General features: G+C 40.1%; 1 protein-coding gene across 1 annotated transcript in view; it reads left to right on the forward strand.

Annotated features, from left to right (window-relative positions):
• Nucleotides 1-859: 859 nt before the first annotated feature.
• The window catches only part of LOC139560526 (solute carrier family 26 member 6-like), a 33,284-nt gene continuing 11,125 nt past the window's right edge, over nt 860-23,018 (forward strand). Inside the window, exons 1-13 of the mRNA XM_071377390.1 lie at nt 860-1,359; nt 10,485-10,624; nt 11,378-11,488; nt 11,622-11,962; nt 12,134-12,286; nt 12,873-12,955; nt 16,867-17,014; nt 17,524-17,637; nt 17,741-17,818; nt 17,899-17,994; nt 18,535-18,641; nt 19,717-19,786; nt 20,652-20,744. Of these exons, the coding sequence (XP_071233491.1) occupies nt 1,220-1,359; nt 10,485-10,624; nt 11,378-11,488; nt 11,622-11,962; nt 12,134-12,286; nt 12,873-12,955; nt 16,867-17,014; nt 17,524-17,637; nt 17,741-17,818; nt 17,899-17,994; nt 18,535-18,641; nt 19,717-19,786; nt 20,652-20,744 (1,674 nt within the window). The 5' untranslated portion in view covers nt 860-1,219. The remainder of the gene's footprint in view (nt 1,360-10,484; nt 10,625-11,377; nt 11,489-11,621; nt 11,963-12,133; nt 12,287-12,872; nt 12,956-16,866; nt 17,015-17,523; nt 17,638-17,740; nt 17,819-17,898; nt 17,995-18,534; nt 18,642-19,716; nt 19,787-20,651; nt 20,745-23,018) is intronic.

Here is a 23,018-nt window from a genome sequence, read left to right on the forward strand (position 1 = left end):
AATGAAGTTTGGTAGTTTGGTGAACACACTTACGTGTCTTTTATGAGTTTATGACTATTCCGTTACTTTGGTGTTTGTGTGTTTCTATGACTGTGCATGTGCGTAGCCTACATATAAATGAGTGCTTATGAATGTCTGAGTATTAATGTGTGATGTGCATGAGTTTGTTGGTGGTGTTATGTATATCAAACTGAGGGAAATAGTACATAAAAACATAGATTTTGGTATTTTATTACATCGGTTGAAGGTATTACCTTATTCATCAAAACAGGTGTTACTCACCGGTTAAGGTAATAACTACTGGTTGATGTAATAACTTGTTACATTTAGCGAAAAAAAAGTTGTTATATCAAACTTTCAACATTTTATTACGTTGACCGACAAGTTATTACATTAACCGGTTTTATTATTAACAAAATTGAAAAGTTATTACATTTAGAAAAGTTATTACATTAACCGTTATTCATTTGATCACCCTGACATAAAACTTGTAGTGTATTTGAGGTTGAAAAAGTCTTCTGAAGTCTGTAATTTTCACACTTAATTTTCCCTTCCCTTACAATCCACATAATAATTCACATTTCCTGTTGCTGCAGGATTATTTTCCTGGCTCAAAGGAAGATCCCATACGGTAACTAACTGCAATGTTGTTGATCCATCCTCTGTTTTCACTAATCACAGTGGTAAATCCCAACAACAAATAAATGTGTATTTGGGTTTATTTGGCTTATCTATAACCAGCTAATTTTCTTGGGAACAGTAATATTTAGACAACATGATGCCAAGTGTGTTGTTTTTACATAGACAGCCACTCCTTTCCTTTTTTGCAATATATCACACCTGAAGATATTTTAACCACAAATCTCAATGTCCTTATCCGAGACCGAATCAGTCAGCTAAGTCTCTGTTAGAACCAGAATACCAGGGATTGTCCTGCACCCAGATATGAGGAAGGTCCAACTGAGATACAAACAAAGACACAGCCAGGAGTACACTCAGACTAGCTTGGAACATAGAGTAGCTTCTTGTTTTTGTACCTCTTATCAGGGTGTTTGACAGTTTGTTGATAATTGTGAGACCTCTGTTGTTTTGGAACAAGAGGTTTCTCTTCTGCACATTGTTTCAGACTAGAAGGACAGACAAAGAGACATAGACAGAAAGAAAAGAGAGAGACACACAAAGCAATAAACACACAGACATTCAGTGTTGGAAGACAGCCATGGGAGTTGAGGAGCAGAGGGCTGGGGAGTTTTACGTGGAGAGGGATGTTATGAACGAGCTTTGCTTGGACAAGTTGGCCAGAAGACGGACTCACTCCACCAGACCTCTCCTGAAGGAGCGGGTGAAAGATTCCCTCAGGTAAGATAGTAACATCCCACTGGGCACAAACTGGTTGAATCAATGTTGTTTCAATGTAATTTGTCAACTTATTGTGATGTGGAACTTAGTAAAATACATTGGATTTGAAAAAGTAATCAATGTAGACTGATATTTAGAGGGTGACATTTCAACAACGGGATTAGTATGTCATGGTAACCAATTTTCAACATAGACAAATAAATTTGCAAATAAATTTGCATAAATGTGTCTCCACTTAAAAACTCAATACATTCACTATTGCAATCAAAGTCATTTCAAAGGGTAGATTTAACAGAGCAAATGAAAAGTAAATATACTTTATCAATCATATATCATCAATTATGCTTTTTAGGCCTATGTCTTCAACGGCTATCATTTTAATTCAACCCAGGATTCAACAAAAAAATGGGCCTAGGGTTTCAAGCTTTGGTTGATTTCACATTTATTCTACAAGTTAATAATTAATATGTTGAATTCACGTCTCCATCGCAACCAAAAATCTAAGTTAAAGAATCGGTCTAAATCCAATCAAAATTTAAATAAAGTTTGATCTGATTTGGGGCTCGATTCAATCTGTATGGTAGAAGTTCAGCATAATAGTGGGATTTCAATTTAAAGCCAATGTTCACAATTTACATTTACATTTACATTTAAGTCATTTAGCAGACGCTCTTATCCAGTGCGTTTGCATTGATGGTAAATGCTGCATATCTTGGCTCAATCAGAAATTTACTTTACATTTCAATCGTGCAATAGCACTGAACTTCCGCGATATGGATTAGATCAAAATCAAATCAAATTTTCTGGGTCGCATACACATATTTATCAGATGTTATTGCGGGTGTAGCAAAATGCTTGTGTACCTAGCTCCAACAGAGAAGTAATATCTGACAATACACAACAATGCACACAAATCTTATTCCATCCCTTTACATTTGTGTGTATAAGGTAGTTCTTGTGGAATTGTTAGATTACTTGTTAGATATTACTGCACTGTCGGACCTAGAAGCACAAGATTTGATTTGATTTGATAAATCTACAAGTAAAATAATAGAATTAAGAAATATTTAAATATTAGGACGAGCAATGTTGGAGTCCGGAGTGTATACTATATATAAATATATATATATATATATATATATATATATATATATATATATATATATACTTTATACATATATACAGTGCATTCTGAAAGTTTTGAGACTCCTTGACTTTTTCCACATTTTGTTGCGTTACAGCCTTATTTTCCTTATCAATCTACACACAATAACTAATAATGACAAAGCAAAAAGTTTTATTTTTTACATTTTTGCAAATGTATTAAAAATAAAAAGCGGAAATATCACATTTACATAAGTATTCTGACCCTTTACTCAGTACGTTGGAGAAGCACCGTTGGCAGCGATTACAGCCTTGAGTCTTCTTGGGTGTGACGCTACAAGCTTGGCGCACCTGTATTTGGGGAGTTTCTCCCATTATTCTCTGCAGATCCTCTCAAGCTCTGTCAGGTTGGATGAGGATCGTCGCTGCACAGCTATTTTCTGATCTCTCCAGAGTTGTTTGATCGGGTTCAAATCTGGGCTCTGGCTGGGTCACTCAAGGACCCTTGTCCAGAAGCCACTCCTGCATTGTCTTGTCTGTGTGCTTAGGGTTGTTGACCTGTTGAAAGGTGAACGTTCACCCCAGTCTTAGGTCCTGAGCGCTCTGGAGCAAGTTTTCATCAAGGATCTCTCTGTACTTTGCTCCTTTCATCTTTCCCTTAATCCTGAGTAGTCTCCCAGTCCCTGCCACTGAAAAACATCCCCACAGCATGATGCTGCCACCTCTGTGCTTCACCGTAGGGATGATTGCAGGTTTCCTCCAGACGTGACACTTGGCATTCAGACAAAAGAGTTCAATCTTGGTTTCATTGGACCCGAGAATCTTGTTTCTCATGGTCAGAATACTTTAGGTGCTTTTTGGCAAACTCCAAGCGGGCTGTCAAATAAATGAAATTAAATAAAATGTTATTGGTTAAATACACATGGTTAGCAGATGTTAATGCGAGTGTAGCGAAATGCTTGTGCTTCTAGTTCCAACAGTGCAGTAATAACTAACAAGTAATCTAACATTTTCCCAACAACTACCTAATACACACAAATCTAAAGGGATGGAATAAGAACATGTACATATAAATATATGGATGAGCGATGGCCGAGCGGCATAGGCAAGGTGCTATAGATGGTATAAGGTACAGTATATACATATAAGAGGAGTAATGTAAGATATGTTAACATTATTAAAGTAAAATTGTTTAAAGTGACTAGTGATCCATTTATTAAAGTGGCCAGTGATTCGAGTCTGTATGTAGGCAGCAGCCTCTCTGTGTTAGTGATGGCTATTTAACAGTCTGATTGCCTTGAGATAGAAGCTGTTTTTCAGTCTCTCGGTCCCAGCTTTGATGCACCTGTACTGACCTCGCCTTCTGGATGGTAGCGGGGTGATCAGGCAGTGGCTTGGGTGGTTGTTGTCTTTGATGATCCTGTGACATCGGGTGCTGTGGTTGAGGGCGGTGCAGTTGCCATCGGGTACTTGGTCAACTCCCTGACCAAGGCCCATCTCCCCCGATTGCTCAGTTTGGCCAGGAGGCCAGCCCTATGAAGACTCTTGGTGGTTCCAAACATATTCCATTTTATGATGGATGATGGAGGCCACTGTGTTCTTGGGGACCTTCAAAACTGCAGAAGTTCTTTGGTAACCTTCACCAGATCTTTGCCTCGACACAATCCTATCTCGGAGTTCTTCGAACAATTGCTTTGACCTCATGGCTTGGTATTTGCTCTGACATGTATTGTCATCTGTGGGATCTTATATAGACAGATGTGTGCCTTTCCAAATCATGTCCAATCAAATGAATTTACCACTCCAATAACATTGTACAAACATCTCAAGGATGATCAATGGAAACAGGATGTACCTGAGATGAATCTCATAGCAAAAGGTCTAAATACCTATGTCAATACATTTGCAAAATTTCAAAAAACCTGTTTTCACTTTGTTATTATTGGGTATTGTGTGTAGATTGACGAGGAAAAATAAATAATTTAATACATTTCAAAATAAGGCTGTGACGTATCAAAATGTGAAAAAAGTCAAGGGGTCTGAATACTTTTCCGAATGCACTTTATATACTGAACAAAAATGTAAATGCAACATGCAACAATTTCAAGATTTTACTGAGTTACAGTTCACATAAATGAATTAGGCCCTAATCTATGGGCATAAGCCCTCCCACTTGAGAGCCAGGCCCACCCACTGGGGAACCAGGCCCAGCCAATAAGAATTAGTTTTTCCCCAACAAAAGGGCTTTATTACATACAGAAAAACTCCTCAGTTTCATCAGCTGTCCGGGTGGCTTGTCTGAGATGATTCTTCTACCTGAAGCCGGATGTGGAGGTCCAGGGCTGGCATGGTTACATGTGGTCTGCAGTTTTTAGTCTGGTTGGACGTTTTGCCAAATTCTCTAAAACGACGTTGGAGGCAGCTTATTGTAGAGAAATTAACATAAAATTCTCTCGCAACAGCTCTGTTGGATATTCCTGCAGTGAACATGCCATTTACACGCTCCCTCAAAACTTGAGACATCTGTGCAATTGTGTTGTGTGACAAAACTGCACATTTTAGAGTATCTTTGTATTGTCCCCAGCACCTGTGTAATGATCATGATGTTTGTCCAGCTTCTTGAAATGCCACAACTGTCAGGTGGATGGATTATCTTGGCAAAGGATACATTTCTCACTAACAGGGATGTCAACAAATTTGTGCACAACATTTGAGAGAAATAAGCTTTTATTGCATATCTAACATTTCTTGGATCTTGGGAACAACACTTTACATGTTGAGTTAATATTTTTGTATGCCGTACCAGTCAAAAGTTTGGACAAACCTACTCATTTAAGGGTTTTTCTTAATTTTTTACGATTTTCTACATTGTAGAATAATAGTGAAGACGTCAAAACTATGAAATAACACATATGGAATCATGTAGTAACCTAAAAAGTGTTAAACAAGTTAAAATATATTTAATATTCTGAGATTCTTCAAAGTAACCACCCTTTGCCTTGATGACATCTTCGCACACTCTAGGCATTCTCTCAACCAGATACATGCAATGCTTACTTACAGTACAAGCCCTTAACCAGCAATGCAGTTTTAAGAAAAATACGAGGATCGGACCCTTTAAAAAATTTTTTGCCTAAAGTGTCATACCCAAATCTAACTGCCTGTAGCTCAGGACGTGAAGCAAGGATATGCATATTCGTGATACCATTTGAAAGGAAACACTTTGAAGTTTGTGGAAATGTGAAATTAATGTAGGAAACTATAACATGTTAGCACTGGTAAAAGATAATATTAAGAAAAAACATTCGTTTTTTTTCCATCATCTTTGAAATGCAAGACAAAGGTCACAATGTATTATTCCAGATTAGGTGCAATTTCACTGTAAAGCTACTTTAAATTGGACAGTGCAGTTAGATTAACAAGATTTTAAGCGTTCTGCCCATATCAGATATGTCTATGTCCTGGGAAATGTTCCTGTTACTTACAACCTCATGCTAATCACATTAGCCTACATTAGCGCAACTGTCCCTCGGGGGTGACACCGATCCTGTAGAGGTTCATTTAGATTGACAACCAAATACAATTCAATAAAGCTTTAGCAATACAGTTAAATAGCCTAAAGTTAACACTATCTTACTATTGTAACAATATTTATTCAACCTTAAAATTAGAAACACATCCATGGACACATTTGTCTTGAAGTTTACTGTAACTATAAATGTCCTCCTATGTAATCTTAGAAAGTGTGCATGTTCAAGATAGCACGCACACGTTGCAGGTCTGTGGAGATCACATTTGCTTTAATAATCTGCACAGAACTTTGTTGTGCATTAAAATGGTTAAAAGCACAGTGACACATTGGGAATTTAACAAACTTTTGGCTGTCTTTTTGAGTGGATACTGAACAAAAATATAAGCGCAACATGTAAAGTGTTTCATGAGCTGAAATAAAAGATTGCAGAAATGTTCCATACGCACAAAAAGCATATTTCTCCAAGAATGTTGCACAACATTGTTTACATTGCTGTTAGTGAGCATTTGTCTTTGGCCAAGATAATCCATCCACCTGACAGGTGTGGCATATCAAGAAGCTGATTAAACAGCATGATCATTACACAGGTGCACCTTGTGCTGTGGACAATAAAAGGCCACTCTAAAATGTCCAGTTTTGTCCCACAACACAACAGTTTTGATGGAGCGTGCAATTGGCAGGTAGACTGCAGTATTTTCCACCAAAGCTGTTGCCAGAGAATTGCATGTTCATTTCTCTACTGTAAGCCACCTCCAAAGTCGTTTCAGAGAATTTGGCTGTACATGCAACAGTCCTCACAACTTCAGACCATGTGTAACCATGCCAGCCCAGCACCTCCTAATCCGGCTTCTTCACCTGAAGGATCGTCTGAGACCAACCACCCAGACAGCTGATGAAACTGTGGGTTTGCATAACCAAAGAATTTCTGTACAAACTGTCAGAAACTGTCTCAGGGAAGGTTATCTGCATGCTCATCGTCCTCACCAGGGTCTTGACTTGACTGCAGTTTGGCGTCGTAACTGACTTTAGTGGGCAAAAGCTCTACTTCGATGGCCACTGACACACTGGAGGAGTGTGCTCTTCATGGATGAATCCCGGTTTGAACTGGCAGATGGCAGACAGCATGTATGGCGTTGTGTGGGGGAGCGTTTTTCTGATGTCAACATTGTGAACAGAGTGCCCCATGGTGGCGGTGGGGTGATGGTATGGGAAGGCATAAGCTACGGACAACGATCACAATTGCATTTTATTCATGTCAATTTGAATGCATAGAGATACCATGATGAGATCCTGAGGCCCATTGTCGTGCCATTCATGTAATTTTTGTGCACATAGAAAGGAGTCATGAGTGCATTCAGGTACGTGTTCCGCAGCAAATTGTATTCACAATACGACAAACAAATGCTCATTCGGTTCAGGACAACCCAGTGAATAACATCCTTGCATCTGTGGATTAAACATAACAATCATAAAGGTTGATAGTGTAAATTACATGAGTTTTCAAATATGTAAATGTGACGTAGACATTTGGACTCATGGGTGTGTGGTTTGATTGTATGACATCAACACGGTCTTTATTAGAATCCTCAATGTCTCATCTTTTAGAACACATCGACTCTTCTCAATGTACAGCATTTCCCTCACTCAGACAACAACAAATGTGCAAACGTAGTCCAATTAGTGTGAGGAATGGGGGCATCTTCTTGTTGCACTGTCCTCAAGTTTATAACAGCTGTCAGTCAAAACTCATACAGAGCTGTGAAGTGGAGAACTTGAATTCCTACGTCATGTATAGGATGTTACCATACAGCTAATGCGTTCCAATTTATGCGCTTATTAATGACAAAATGTGCCATTTTCAACCCGTATACAGGATGACAGGGAATGTGAGTGGAAAGGGCTACGTTATGCAAATCTTTATTGGTTTTAGTTAAAAAGGTTTACACAGTATAAAAATCTGTATGCAAGCAATCAAACACACAGTTCAGACACAGAACTTATGGTGAGTCATAATTAATTAAAATTAAGAGTGGGTTTGCACGTTTGAGAGTTTTAGTTGGCGTTCTGACTGGTTTCAAACACCCGCTCTCAACACTGCAGACTTCCTCGTTGGTATTGGGTATGTCAATTCAGGCATAACAGCGACTTCTTCTGTGGTTCTTCAGAAACCATAACGTTTATTGTACTAAAAAGACAAAGAAAGACGATTCACACACCTGTGCCAAAGTTAAAGCAGTAATATGTAACTTTTTGGGCGACTTGACCAAATCACATAGAAACGTGAGTTATAGATCTGTCATTCATGTTGAACACAAGTCTAAGACACGGTCAATCTATTCTATGTGCACTATTTCTATGCTTCCCGTTCTTAAGTTTAGTTTTGACGTCTTTTACTTTCGGTTTTGTACAGCAGCTTCAAACAGCTGAAAATACAATATTTTTGGTTATTGAAAAGGAATTTCACAGCAGTTTAGATGGTTCAATGATTCTCTACACTATATATGGTTCATTGTGCCACATAAACCGAACTTAGCTAAACTATTAGAATTTTAGTAACCAGGAAATGCCGTTGCGATTTCTGCATATTGCACCTATAATGTTTGAAAGAGTGAATATGATCGGTTTAATGTGTCTCGGTTAATGTGTCTTCAGATTTCATAACATTAACTAAGGAATCATGAAGAGTCTCCTCATACATAAAATAAACAATAAGTATGTTAGCGATGATGATATTATTGTGCAACGTAGACATTATATTTTCTCCCAAAATTGTTAAACAATTCGTATGTTGATGTACTGCCCATCATGTTTCAACCTCTGTGTTGAGAAGTCTTGTTTTTACTGTTAGTTGCCCAAAATTACACTAACCATGAGCCTTTTAGCATTTCTGCTGCCACAGAAACAGACCCTGAGTCTGTTCTAACTTGTCCACCTGCGAATCCGGGGACATGTTTGTGGCTGTATCGCATTAGTGGAAACCAAGTCTGTTCTCAGGCAAGGTCTGCCGGTTTAGACTAGCAGAAGTTACTTTTTGTTTGGAGAACTTACGCTGCAAGTTAGAATAATTAACGTGGTTGGTTAAGAGAATAATGTGTCAGGTTAGGAGAATTATGTTAAGGTTAGTAAAAGTTAACACCGGTTACTTGAACAAATCTAGATACAACCAGGCCTGCCCCGAGAACAGTCTTGGTTTCCACTAATGTGATGCCGCATTATTGTGCTTCCGTTGTGGGTGTGGTAGCAAAGCAAACTTTATTTAGAATTATAAAACTAAGATATAAATCTAAAGTTGTGCTTTTCCTTCAGCAAGCACACCTAATAAGACTATGTAGGAAATCTAGAGTGTTCGTTCTTGCCTTCAACAAGCACACTAATAAACACAGTTACATTAGTTTGTAAGATAGCAGTAACTTTAGGCTATTTACTGTATTAAAAAAGTAATAGTCTCGTCAACCAGCCGGCTCTTCCTCTGTCAAGATGTCTGGATTCACAATGCCTCAGAATGGGACTTGACCAGGAGTCTATGGCAGGAGCTGCAAAAACAGTTGCTGGTTTTAATTGGCTGATCTCTAAGTTCATCACCATGTAGCGCAACCCTTAGAACACGGATCATCAACTAGGCGGATGGTCGGGGGGCCGGAACATAATTAGTAATAATTACAATTATTAAGTCAATTTGACGGAAAGAATCCCAAACAGATATAATATTTGACTAAAACATAATAATTTCAAAACTTTCTTTCAATTTTATACGATCATGTCACTCTACCATGTGTGGGAATACTTGGGAACAGATTTCAAAAATGTAAAATCACTTGGAGCTGATTTCTTGGTGTTTTTACAGTCTTTTGTGTCCAATGACAAAAGGCAATTTTGGGGGCCAAATAAAACCATTTGTGGGCCAAATTCGGCCAGTAGGACGCCAGTTGGGGATCCCTGCCTTAGAACCTCCCCCCTACATTGTGAACTTCAAACCGCGATTAGCGCAAGTGATTTGTACAAAATCTGAGCGTAAACATCTTATTAAGATGTTTAAACTTAGAATCAATTATGCTTCCCCTAAATAATATTGTCAAAGTGATAGAACATTTATTTTAATTGCAGAATTTCGCCATTTTTCTAAATCCTATGTAGGCTTACTCCCTCGATTTTACCTACAGCCCTATGGCACAGTGTTACCAGGCTCTATGTGCCACTAAAGGAGATGAAACCTGGTCCTGAATGGCCACAATGTGTGCTGTCTTATGTTCCAGCCTAGCTGTAAGACTCCTGGTTCGTTTAATTAGATGTGTAAGAGATGGAATGGAACCAAATCCTGCACTCACTGTGGCACTCAAGGAGCTGAGTTGCCTGCATGCCCTATCCACCAACTTCAACTTCAACACACAGCAGACACATATCTGTTGTCACAAATGGATAAAAAAAAAGTATTATTCTTTTCTCCACTTCTCCACCTCTCCACCACTCCAACTCTTCCCCCTGGTCTCAGGTGTTCAGTGCCCAAGCTGAAGCGTTCTGTGCTGAGCTTTGTACCTATCCTGTCATGGCTGCCTCGTTACTCATTGAGACAAGACGCACTGGGAGACCTCATATCTGGCATAAGCGTTGGCATCATGCACCTGCCTATGGGTCTGTACCACCTCTACTGTTTGAACACACAGGGTCCAATCCTAACTTGAAATCAACAACACATGGTGGGAAAAGTATTAAATTGTCGAACCTGACCAAAATGTATAGAAAATGACTCAAGTAAAAGTGAAAGTTAACCAGTAAAGTACTACTTGAGTAAAAGTCTAAACTATTTATTTTAAAATGTACTTACTGTAAGTTCAAAAGTACCAATTGTTATACTTGAGTATAAGTAAAGTTAAATTCTTATATTAAGCCAACCAGACAGCAGCACAAAAAAATCTCCAACAATCTGACATTATTTACAAATGAAGCATTTGTGTTTAGTGAGTTCGCCAGATCTGATGCAGTAGGGATGACCAAGGATGTTCTCTTGATAAGTGAATAAATTGGACAGTTTTCATGTCCTGCTAAGCATTCAAAATGTAACCAGTTCTCTTGGGGGTGAAGGAAAATGTTTAAAAAGTACATTATTTTCTTTAGGAATGTAGTTGAGTAAATGTAAAAGTTGTGACAAATAGAAATATTAAAGTACAGATAGGCCTTCCCAAATGAATTACTTAAGTAGTACTTTACACCACTGAGTGAAACCGCATGTAAATATTTCATTGTTACCAATGCTTGAGGTGAAAGCCTGATTTACACAAGTTGATCTCAAGTTAGTGTTGCATCTCTTTGGGCTGAGAATACTATATGATAACTATCTATTTTGTGAAGACGATGGAGACTGACATTTCTGTAATGTTTCCCCAGGTTTGGCCTATGCTCTCCTGGCCTCTGTGCCCCCAGTGTATGGCCTCTACACTTCCTTCTACCCTGTACTCATGTACTGCATCTTTGGCACCTCCAAACACATCTCCGTAGGCAAGACAGAGCGTTGAAGGGGGGAAGGAGAAAGAGAGAGAATTTGAATGTTTTAATATCATTTGGTCAAAGGAATATGCTAATTAATTCACTAACATGATCTTGTGTGTGTTATGTGTGTGTGTTCCCTCAGGCACATTTGCTGTGACCAGCATCATGATAGGCACCACAACAGAGAGGCTGGCCCCAAACAGTAACTTCATGACCTTAAATGGAACCAATGGGACTGCAGTTCTAGATGTAGTAGCCCGCGATGCCCTCAGAGTACAGATAGCAGCCAGCACCACTTTACTGAGTGGGATCTTTCTGTTTCTGCTGGGAATGATTCGGTTTGGTTTTGTGGTGACGTTCCTGTCCGATCCCCTGGTACGTGGTTACATGACAGGAGCAGGTATACAGGTGGTACTTTCCCAACTCGCAAGCCTCTTTGGGATCCGCACTGCACGCTTCTCCGGACCGCTGTCTCAGGTCTATGTGAGTGCACACAACACATCCACACACAGAAACAGATGATTCACACGTGCAAAAGTTGTATATGTTTTCCAACTACTGCATGTATGCAGAAACACTCTCTCTCTCCCTCTCTATTCTCTCCTCTCTCTCTCTATTCCCTCCTCTCTCTCTCTCCCTTCTCTCTCTCTCTAGCTCCTAATAGATATCTGTAGACATCTGCCAGAGACTAACGTTGCGGCCGTGGTGGTAACTCTAGTGGCCTTGGCAGTCCTCATAACGGTCAAAGAACTCAACATTTACTATGAGAAGAAAATGCCTGTGCCTGTTCCTATAGAACTCATAACGGTAAGTCCTCTACACCAGGGTTAACCAACCTCGGTTATTTGAATCAGCTGTGTAGTGCAACGGGCAAAAACAAACACGTGGACCAAGTTTGGGAAACCCTGCTCTACACCTAACACCTCTCTGTGTGTTTCCGTTTATTTGTCATACAATCATCCTCTAGTCTTTTGCTCCTCATTCCTCTCTCTCTCTTTTGGTCTCTTGAACGACACTTCTAGTGAAAACCACTAGAGGGCAACCTGTCCCCATGGCCTGATAGGAGAGTAAGGCCAGAATGTGGTTAACCTTATTTTCAGTTTAATGTTCCATATTTTCACATAATTTTGTAATTTCATCAAGAGGAGTGTATGTGTTTCTCTGTGTGCATGTGTGTGTGTGCCTAGTCAGTCACATTGATCCATTAAAATATGGTGAAGTGATTAGTTATGTTAAATAATCGGCCTGTATTTGTGCATGGAATCCAAACACAGCAAAGCCACAAAGGTCTGAAATAATGATTTACTAAAAAATGCACATGTACACAACAGGACAGGCGATGTTGTGTTTTTGTGAGCATGGTAACTTATGTGTGTCTATGTGTGAGTTACAGATCATAGTAGCAACACTTATCTCTTACTACTGCAAACTGCGCAGCCAATACAAAGTGGCCGTCATCGGACAGATCCCCAAAGGGTGAGTGTTTATGAGTGTGGGTTTGTGCGTTAGTGTTTGTTTGTGGATGGGTGGGGTGTTCTAAGATCAGTTGAATCCACAGGAGAAGAGGAGAGGAAGAGGAAAGATAGGGGAAGGTGATATGGTGTAGTTCATTGGGAGAGAGTCATCCTATTCGCCTTGTTCTGGAATGTCACAGTGATCGCGAGTTAGTTGCAACTGTGTTTCTATTTCCGGCAACATTTGTGCGACGCTGGCACATGCAAAAGTGGTACTTTTAGTTGAGAGCTTGATAGTTTTACACTGACAGAACCGCACAGAATCATAAAATTGGTCAACATGACAAGCATTATATGTTCAGTACGAGGCTGTCTCAACAATTGGATGAAGAGGAGGCAGTTTTTACAGCAATGTTTTGAACACCAACCTCTACGTCGATCTGAATGTACCTGTGGAGCCCCATACGACCTGCATCCACCTCCTAAAGACGCGGAGACTGCGGTTTTGGCTCAAAGCATTTGAACCTAAAGAAATCACCAAAACATCCCTTTGTGGGCTCCTACCACTTCTTTGACAAGAAGCCTACAGTGGAGCATCCTTACCCCAAAAAATGGCTTGGCTACGACGCTCCACTCATGAAGAAGCATCGGGTGTTGGTCAGGCAGTCATCAGTGACAGGTAAGCCAAATGCTTGAACAGTTTTCCTGCTCTCATTTTGTGTCTCCCTCTTACATTTGTATCTAAGCACAGTCTCATAATATACGCATTTTTTCCCTCTACAACTCAATAATAAAAACTCACATTTTATATGTAATTAAAACTTCTTCAGGCTAGGATCTGTTTTTCTCCACTTCCTGTCTGATTGACGTGCCCAAAGTCAACTGCCTGTTACTCAGGCCCAGAAGCCAGGATATGCATTTAATTGGTACCATTGGATAGAAACACTTTGAAGTTTGTAGAAATGTTAAAATAATGTATGAGACTATAACACAATTGATATGGTAGGAGAAAATACAAAGAAAAACCAACCGGAAAAAGTTTTATTTTTTGAGAGCGAATGCTATTTCAATGAAAGCTATGGGTCCTATGCAATTCCAGCTCCCATATTGCAATTCCTATGGCTTCCACTAGATGTCAACAGTCTTTGTTCAAGGTTTCAGGCTTGTTTCTTCCCAAATGAGGAAGAATGTTGAGTTTTAGTACTGGGAGTCAGAGTTGGAAATCAGTCTGTGAGCTCGCGACGAAGAGGACGTGCACTTGCTAATTTTACTTTTCTATTGAACATCCTTCTTTCTGTATGAAATATTATAGTTTAATTACATTTTAGGGTAACTGAGGATTTAGTAGAAATGTAGTTTGACTTGTTTTAACAAAGTTTAGCAGTAGTTTTTTGATTCCTTTCTCTGCACGTTGAACGAGTGGATTACTCAAATCGCCGGTGTCAACTAAACAGATTCTTTGGGATATAAAGAAGATGTTTATCTAACAAAACGACTATGCATGTTGTAGCTGGGACCCTTGGGATTGCAAATCAGAGGAAGATGTTCAAAAGTAAGTGAATATTTAATTGCTATTTGTGATTTTACAAAGCCTGTGCTGGTTGAAGAATATTTTGATGTCGGGCACCGTCCTCAAACAATCGCATGGCATGCTTTCGCTGTAAAGCCTATTGTAAATCAGACAATGCAGTTAGATTAACAAGAATTTCAGCTTTTAATTAATTAAAACCTCTCTGGGATAGGAGTCCCGCTAGCGGGACACCTGTCGACAACTTCTGGTGAAATCGGAGGGCACGCAATTCAAATAAATAATACAAAAAATTATGGATATTAAACATTTTGGTACATACAAGTATCTTACATCGGTTAAAAGCTTAAATCCTTGTTAATCTAACTGCATTATGAAGTTAACAGATTTCAGGCACTTGTATGTACCTAGATGTTTAATATCCAGAATTTTTACGAATTTTTATTTGAATTGTGCGCCCTCCAATTTCACCGGAAGATGTCGACAGATGACCCGCTGGCCCTAAGAAGTTTTAATTATTATGATTATTAAATATTATTAGGAGCGTCCATGCAGTATGGTGTATTATTGTATGGTTTTGTTATTAATTGTCCATTGACTTGTTTAACAAGCCATACTGGTTTCTTAACAGATGACACAACAGGCTCAAGTGTCACCAAATTGAAAATGGGAATTGGCCAACACAGATAGAACGAATGTATATGCCTTCAGAGAAGGATGCCCAAACCCAATGGGAAGACCCGTCTCTAAGTGATCACAACTACAGCTCAGGTGATCATGTAAAGCCCACCACCTGTGAGGCAGGGACACAGTGCCCAGCAGCACCTCTCTCCAAAACCCTGCTGAGGAACGAAGCACTCTGTCGACTGCATACAGGCGTGTCTCTTGGTGCCTTTTCTACCCTGGAGGAACATCTTCTATCCCTCTACAAAGGCAGCTTTCAGTTGGACTTGACAGACCAACTCCTGATGACACTGAAGCTCAACTTGCTGCACCAGTACCTAGCAGGGAGGTTTGGTGTTTCCCAGAGTGTTGTCAGTCGAGTGATTAGTTATTGGATTGACATGATGGAAAAGAATCTGAGGGAGTACATTCCATGGCTGCAAAGGTAGACCATCCGTGCTACAATGCAACAATGTTTTAAGGACCACCACCCAGGAACAACCTGCATTATTGACTGCTCAGAAACTGCTTTACAGAAGTGCAAGAATCTGGATTCAAGGGGAGAGTCATTCAGCCATTACTACGCCCAGAACACTATCAAGTACCTGGTGGCCATTGATGTTCATCTCCTCAGCATATGGAGGTATATGTAGCGACAAATATATAACATCGGATTCTGGGTTCCTGGAGTACCTCTGTCCAGGTGATGAGGTCATGGGTGACCGGAGCTTCACAATCCGTGATCTGCTACACGACAGGAAGGTCAAATGAACAACTCCAACCTTTACAAAAAGAGGCACACAGCTGTCAGAGGAGGACACCACATGTACAAGATGGATAGCTTGAGATAGAAGAGCCATTTGTGTGTGTTCCTAAATGTTTTGTTTTTGTTAATTTGTTAAGATGTGTTAATGACGCATGTTTTTTAATTATTAGCTGGCTACCACTCTGAGGTAATTCGCTAGCGTGGACAGAAGTTGTGAAAGGGAAACACAAACACAATCGCGTTCGAATGGAACTGGGTCGAGTGGGCCGGGCTAGATAAGGCGAATAGATAAAAATGTCAAAGTCAGATAAGGAAACACAGATACAGTGAGCAGAGAAGTGTGTTGACAGTGAAACAATTATCAACAGCCTGTAAATGTCAACCTGTTTCATCAAGATTTGCTAAGGCAGTTTTGGACATGTGTTTTAGCTGATTCTGCATGGTCTTCAGATTTCAGGACTGCCAAAGACAAAAGCTACAGTAGAAAGTGGCTACTGCTACTGCTCAATAGCAGCTGTTGTAGGCAGCTTATCTGAATGGAGGAGACAGTATTCATAAGCTTGATCATTGTTACTGGTGTAAATTGATCATTTCATTCTTTCAAGTATCAAATCATTTTCTTCATAACAATGCTTTACCTCAGGTAGCCTATTGGTCCTTTATCACTATGTTTAGGTTACTTTGAGCCATCATAACTTAGCCTGCGCATGGATACACAATTAAACCCCAACGTAATTATTTGTTTGTGTACATGTTTCAACACTTGTTACCAGCAGCAATAATCAAGGGGATGTGTTGGGCAAGGAGGGGTCTGGATGAGGCAGTAATCAATGAGATACATTTTTACAGTGTCTTTGAACCACATAATTCTCTTCTATCCCTTCCTCCCCCTGTCCACTTGAATCTCTCCCTCTCCTTCTCTCCCTTTCTCTCCACTCCTGTCTTCTCCCCATCTCCCTTTCCTCTCTATCCTTAGATTTCAGCCTCCCAGGTCACCTGACATTAGTCTGTGGGGTTCGATAGTTGGTGATGCATTCGCAGTTGGCATAGTGGGATATGCCGTTAACATCTCCTTGGGCAAAATCTTCGGCCAAAAACACGGCTACACTGTGGACAGCAACCAGGTGGGACATGCACGCACGCACGCACGCACGCACGCACAAACACAAACACACACACACACACACACACACACACACACACACACACACACACACACACACACACACACACACACACACACACACACACACACACACACACACACACACACACACACACACACACACACACACACACACACACACACACACACACACACACTGGCATGCCAGCAGACCAACAGAGGCATGTGCTTGGGGTTGCTTTGCTCTGAAGGAGTGAGACAGGAAGGGAACACACAGTGTCTGCACCAGCTTACAGCTCTGGTCCTGAATGTTTAATTGCCGACACGCTCTGCTCAGTCAAGTGTAAAGGAGAAGTACACCAAATACTGAATATACCACTGAATAAGCACTATGACTTATTTACTGGGGGTGGCCACAAGTAAATAAACCCCAATGTAATTGAGCCTCTGCATTCCTCTAATCTACCCCCTCTTTTCACTCTCTTGGTCTTCTTTCTCTCTTTCCAGGAGATGGTGGCTATTGGTCTCAGTAACATAGTGGGAGGATTCTTTCAATGCCACGTTGTTGCTGCTTCTCCGCCCCGTACCCTCCTCCAGGATAGCACTGGGGGCAAGACACAGGTAACACACACAGACATACACTCATGCATGCACATACACGCATCTACAGTTGCTAATATTTACGCAAACACTAACTGATGTGTGTGTTTGTACATTTTGTCAGGTTGTGGGGCTGGTTTCTTCAGTACTTGTGCTAATCTTCATTCTGCAACTGGGGACACTGTTTGAGGAGCTACCCAAGGTATCTATCTCTCCATCACCTCCACGCCAGCCAAACAAAGATAACACCACTGATCTGATGAGTGTTTGTGTGTCCCCTAGGCTGTCCTGGCCTGTATAGTGCTTGTGAACCTGAGAGGCCTTTTTATGCAGTTTAAAGACATTCCTGAACTCTGGAAGAGCAGTAAGGTCGACCTGGTGAGAACTTTTATTATTATTGTTACCTTTATTTAACTAGACAAGTCAGTTAAGATCAAATTCTTATTTACATTGACGGCTTACCCTGGCGACGCTGGGCCAATTGTGTGTCCGGCTGGACTTCCAACCCCAGCCAGATGTGATTTAGCCTGGATTCGAAATAGGGTCTATAGTGACGCCTTGTATACTGAAATGTAGTGCCTTAGACCGCCGCACCACTCGTGAGTCCGAGTGGTGAGCAACACATCTATACACTAAAACATGCATCCTAACTTGAGATTAACGTATATGGACTCCCAAACCCAGCCGGATGTGATTTAGCCTGGATTTGAACCAGGGTCTATAGTGACACCTTGTATACTGAAATGTAGTGCCTTAGACCGCCGCACCACTTGTGAGTCCGAGTGGTGAGCAACACATCTATACACTAAAACATGCATCCTAACTTGAGATTAACGTATATGACTCAAATGGGGTTTGGGAAACCCTGATTCCTGGGTATTCCCCATACTGATTACCTGTGTCTCTGCTGTCCCCTAGCTGGTGTGGTTGGTAACTCTGGTGTGTACTATCTTGCTGAACCTGGACCTCGGCCTGGCTGCATCCATCGGCTTCGCTATGCTCACTGTCATCTTCAGAACACAACTGTGAGTCTGAGTGTATTTTATTTGTATTTATTATGGATCCCCATTAGCTGCCTCGGCAGCAGCTACTCTTCCAGGGGCCCAGCAAAATTAAGGCAGTTTATACAATTTTAAAAGTGTGTATGTGTGTGTGTGCATGAGCTCACGTGTTTGTTTGCTTTGTTTTGTTATAAGAGAGAGTAATAGAGAGATAATATAAAAGAGAGATTTACCTTCTAAAACAGTGGTATTCAAAGTTTTTCAGCGGGGACCCCATTTTTTTGTGCAATAATTTCTCGCGACCCCACCCCAAATATGATGATACAACCTTAAAATCGGTACATTTACATTTTTACATCAAAAAATAACCTTCATTACATTTTAATCTCTTACCGAAAAGAAAAGAAACCAGTAAATATCTTTCTCAAAAATGTTATATATTGTCCCATACATAAATGTTATATATTGTCCCATACATAAATGTTATATATTGTCCCATACAAAAATTGTATATATTGTCCCATACATAAATGTTATATATTGTCCCATACATAAATGTTATATATTGTCCCATACAAAAATTGTATATATTGTCCCATACATAAATGTTATATATTGTCCCATACGTAAATGTTATATATTGTCCCATACATAAATGTTATATATTGTCCCATACATAAATGTTATATATTGTCCCATACATAAATGTTATATATTGTCCCATACAAAAATTGTATATATTGTCCCATACATAAATGTTATATATTGTCCCATACATAAATGTTATATATTGTCCCATACATAAATGTTATATATTGTCCCATACATAAATGTTATATATTGTCCCATACATAAATGTTATATATTGTCCCATACAAAAATTGTATATATTGTCCCATACATAAATGTTATATATTGTCCCATACAAAAATGTTATATATTGTCCCATACATAAATGTTATATATTGTCCCATACAAAAATCTGTACTAGTATTATTATAATTTTTGGGGCGACCCTACTGGTCGCGACTCTTTCTTCCTCTTTCTTCATAAATTAGATAACATCCGTTCTCTCTCTCTCGCGCTCTCTCTCTCCCAGGCCGCGGTACTCTATCCTGGGGCATGTTCCTGGGACTGAGCTCTACCTGGATACAGACACATATGAGGAGGTGAGTCGGAACAGTTTACAGGTTTTTTGTATCGCTTTAGTGCAATTTTCACAAGCATGCGGTACATTTTCACAACTTTTAGTACAAAACTCAAAACAGATCATCAAAAAGGTAGTTGTTTCAAAAACTCTAAGTACATTTTCAACTGAACAACTACAACACAAAATCATACAGTCCCTTTTTCCCCAAACTTAATCAGTGTTTCATCTAGAAATACATGTTTCACATTGCAACACATGTTCATATAAAGTAATTGCCTTTCACAATAAAATGCAGAGTTCACACTGCTTTACTAAAATTGTGTTGGCCAATACAGTACTCTAATATATGCCAATTACTTAGCAGACACTTTTGTCCAAAGTGACAACATTTTTGGTATGTGACCACAGTCGGAATCGAACCCAGTACTCTGGTGTGTGAACTCTGGTGTCTAGTGCCATGCTCTTACAAACTGATCCATGTACAGGACTACTACAATACATAAGTACAATACATTACTGTAAAATACAATACATCATTACAATACAGGTGAAAGATTTATGATTGCCATCCCCATGAGCGTACCACCTCATGGATGAGGCATGCAACGATTTCAGTGGTTGTGTGGTGAACAAACAAGATTAATGCACAATGAAAGGTTTTGAATGCAAGACTGTCCATGTTACAAGTGTTACCAGTTTGGAGCTTTGTACTAAGAGTTTTGGAATCTCATCACATACTTTTGAAAATAAAACCAAAGCAAAAAAACAGAACTGTAATATGTAATTAGGTGGGTGTGAGTGGGTTATTCAACAGTGGGTTTTAAAACAGTTTTTAGATGACCATCTATTGAAGTCCCCTGTTTGTGTGTTGGTTTGTCCCACAGGCAAAAGAGATACCAGGTATCACTATCTTCCGTTCCTCCACCACAATGTACTATACCAACGCTCAGCTATACCTGGATGCACTGCAGGAGAAGGTATACACCCACACCCATCAAACACAGAAAATCTGCATTTTAACATACTTAAAACAATTCTAAAGGAAAATGATTTGATGATGAAATATGAAAATTATAATGAAAATTATAATAAAATATTTACCAAATAAACTAAAGTAAAAAAATAATAAAAAGTAACACAATAACATAACATTAATGAGGCTATATACAGGGGGTACCAGTACCAAGTCAGTGTGCGGGGGTCCAGGTTAGAGGTCATTTGTTCGTGTAGGTAGGGGTGAAGTGACTATGCATAGATAATTAACAGCGAGCAGCAGTGTACAAAACAAATGGAGGGGGGGAGTCAATGTAATAGTCCGGTGGCCATTTGATTAATTGTTCAATAGTCTTATGGCTTGGGGTAGTGTCCCGTTGGTAGGATAATTGTAAACGTAGGTCATCAATTTCATTTTCCAATGATTGCATGTTAGCAAGTAGAATTGATGGCAGTGGGAGTTTACTCGCTCGCCTACGGATTCTCAAAAGGCAGCCCGATCTGCGTCCTCTTTTCCTCCGTTTTTTCATCACGCAAATGACGGGGATCTGGGCCTGTTCCCGGGAGAGCAGTATATCTTTCTCATCGTTAAAGGAAAAAGATTCTTCCAGTTCGTGTTGAGTAATCCCAGTTCTGATGTCCAGAAGTTATTTTCGTTCATAAGAGACGGTAGCAGCACATCGATATGAATCATCCAGGGTCTTGATATTATATACAGACCATAAGCAAGTATCCTAGTGCTTAAGAGGGTTAGGCAAGTAATCAAAAGTTTGCTGGTTTGAATCCCAGATCAAACTTGGTAAAAAATCTTACGATGTGCTCATGAGCAAGGCATGGAACCCTAATTGATCCTGTAAGTCACTCTGGATAAGAATGTCTGCTAAATGAGTTAAATGCAACTTAAGACAAAGGAGATGATTGTGGACTACACGAAAAAGAGGACCGAGCACACCCCCATTCTCATTGACAGGGTTGTAGTGGAGCAGGTTGAGAGCTTCAAGTTCCTTGGTGTTCACATCACCAACAAACTAACATGGTCCAAGCATACCATGACAGCTGTGAAGCGGGCACGACAAAACCTATTCCCCCTCAGGAGACTAAAAAGTTTTTGCGTGGGTCGTCAGATCCACGCTGCACCATCGAGAGCATCCTGACTGGTTGCATCACTGCCTGGTATTGCAACTGCTCAGCCTCCGACCTCAAAGCACGACCGAGGGTAGTGTGTACAGCACAGTACATCCCTGGGACCAAGCTTCTTGCCAACCTTGACCTCTATACCAGGTGTTGTCAGAGGAAGGCCCTAAAAATTGTCAAAGACTCCAGCCACCCTAATCATAGACTGTTCTCCCTGCGACCACACGGCAAACGCTACCGGAGTGCCAAGTCTATGTCCAAGAGGATTCTAAACAGCTTCTACCCCCAAACCATAAGACTTCTGAACATCTAGTCAAATGGCTACCCAGACGATTCGCATTGCCCCCCCCCTCCCCATCTCCACACCACTGCCACTCTCTGTTGTCATCTATGTCACTTTAATTAACTCTACCTACTTGTACTTACTACCTCAACTAACCGGTGCCCCCGAACATTGACTCTGTACCGGCTCCCCCTGTATACAGTTGAAGTCGGAAGTTTACAAAAACCTTGGCCAAATACATTTAAACTCAGTTTTTCACAATTCCTGACATTTAATCCTAGTAAAAATTCTCTGTCTTAGGTCAGTTAGGATCACCACTTTATTTTAAGAATGTGAAATGTCAGAATAATAGTAGAGAGAATTATTTATTTCAGCTTTTATTTCTTTCATCACATTCCCAGTGGGTCAGAAGTTTACATACACTCAATTAGTATTTGGTAGCATTGCCTTTAAATTGTTTAACTTGCGTCAAACGTTTCAGGTAGACTTCCACAAGCTTCTCACAATAAGTTGCGTGAATATTGGCCCATTCCACCTGACAGAGCTGGTGTAACTGAGTCAGGTGTGTAGGCCTCCTTGCCCGCACTGTAATGGCAGATTTCCTCCTCTTCGTCTGAAGAGGAGGTGTAGGGATCGGACAGAGTGGAAAGTGTCCATAATTTATTATAAACTTAACTGAACACTACAATGAAACAAATTAACAAATAGAATCCAACCGAAAACAGTCCCGTGTGGCACGAATACTGACACGAAAGACTAACACCCACAAACACACACGTGAACCCCGGCTGCCTAAGTATGATTCTCAATCAGGGACAACGATTGACAGCTACCTCTGATT

This window comes from Salvelinus alpinus, chromosome 30 (genome assembly GCF_045679555.1).
Source record: "Salvelinus alpinus chromosome 30, SLU_Salpinus.1, whole genome shotgun sequence".
Classification (NCBI taxonomy): Eukaryota; Metazoa; Chordata; class Actinopteri; order Salmoniformes; family Salmonidae; genus Salvelinus; species Salvelinus alpinus.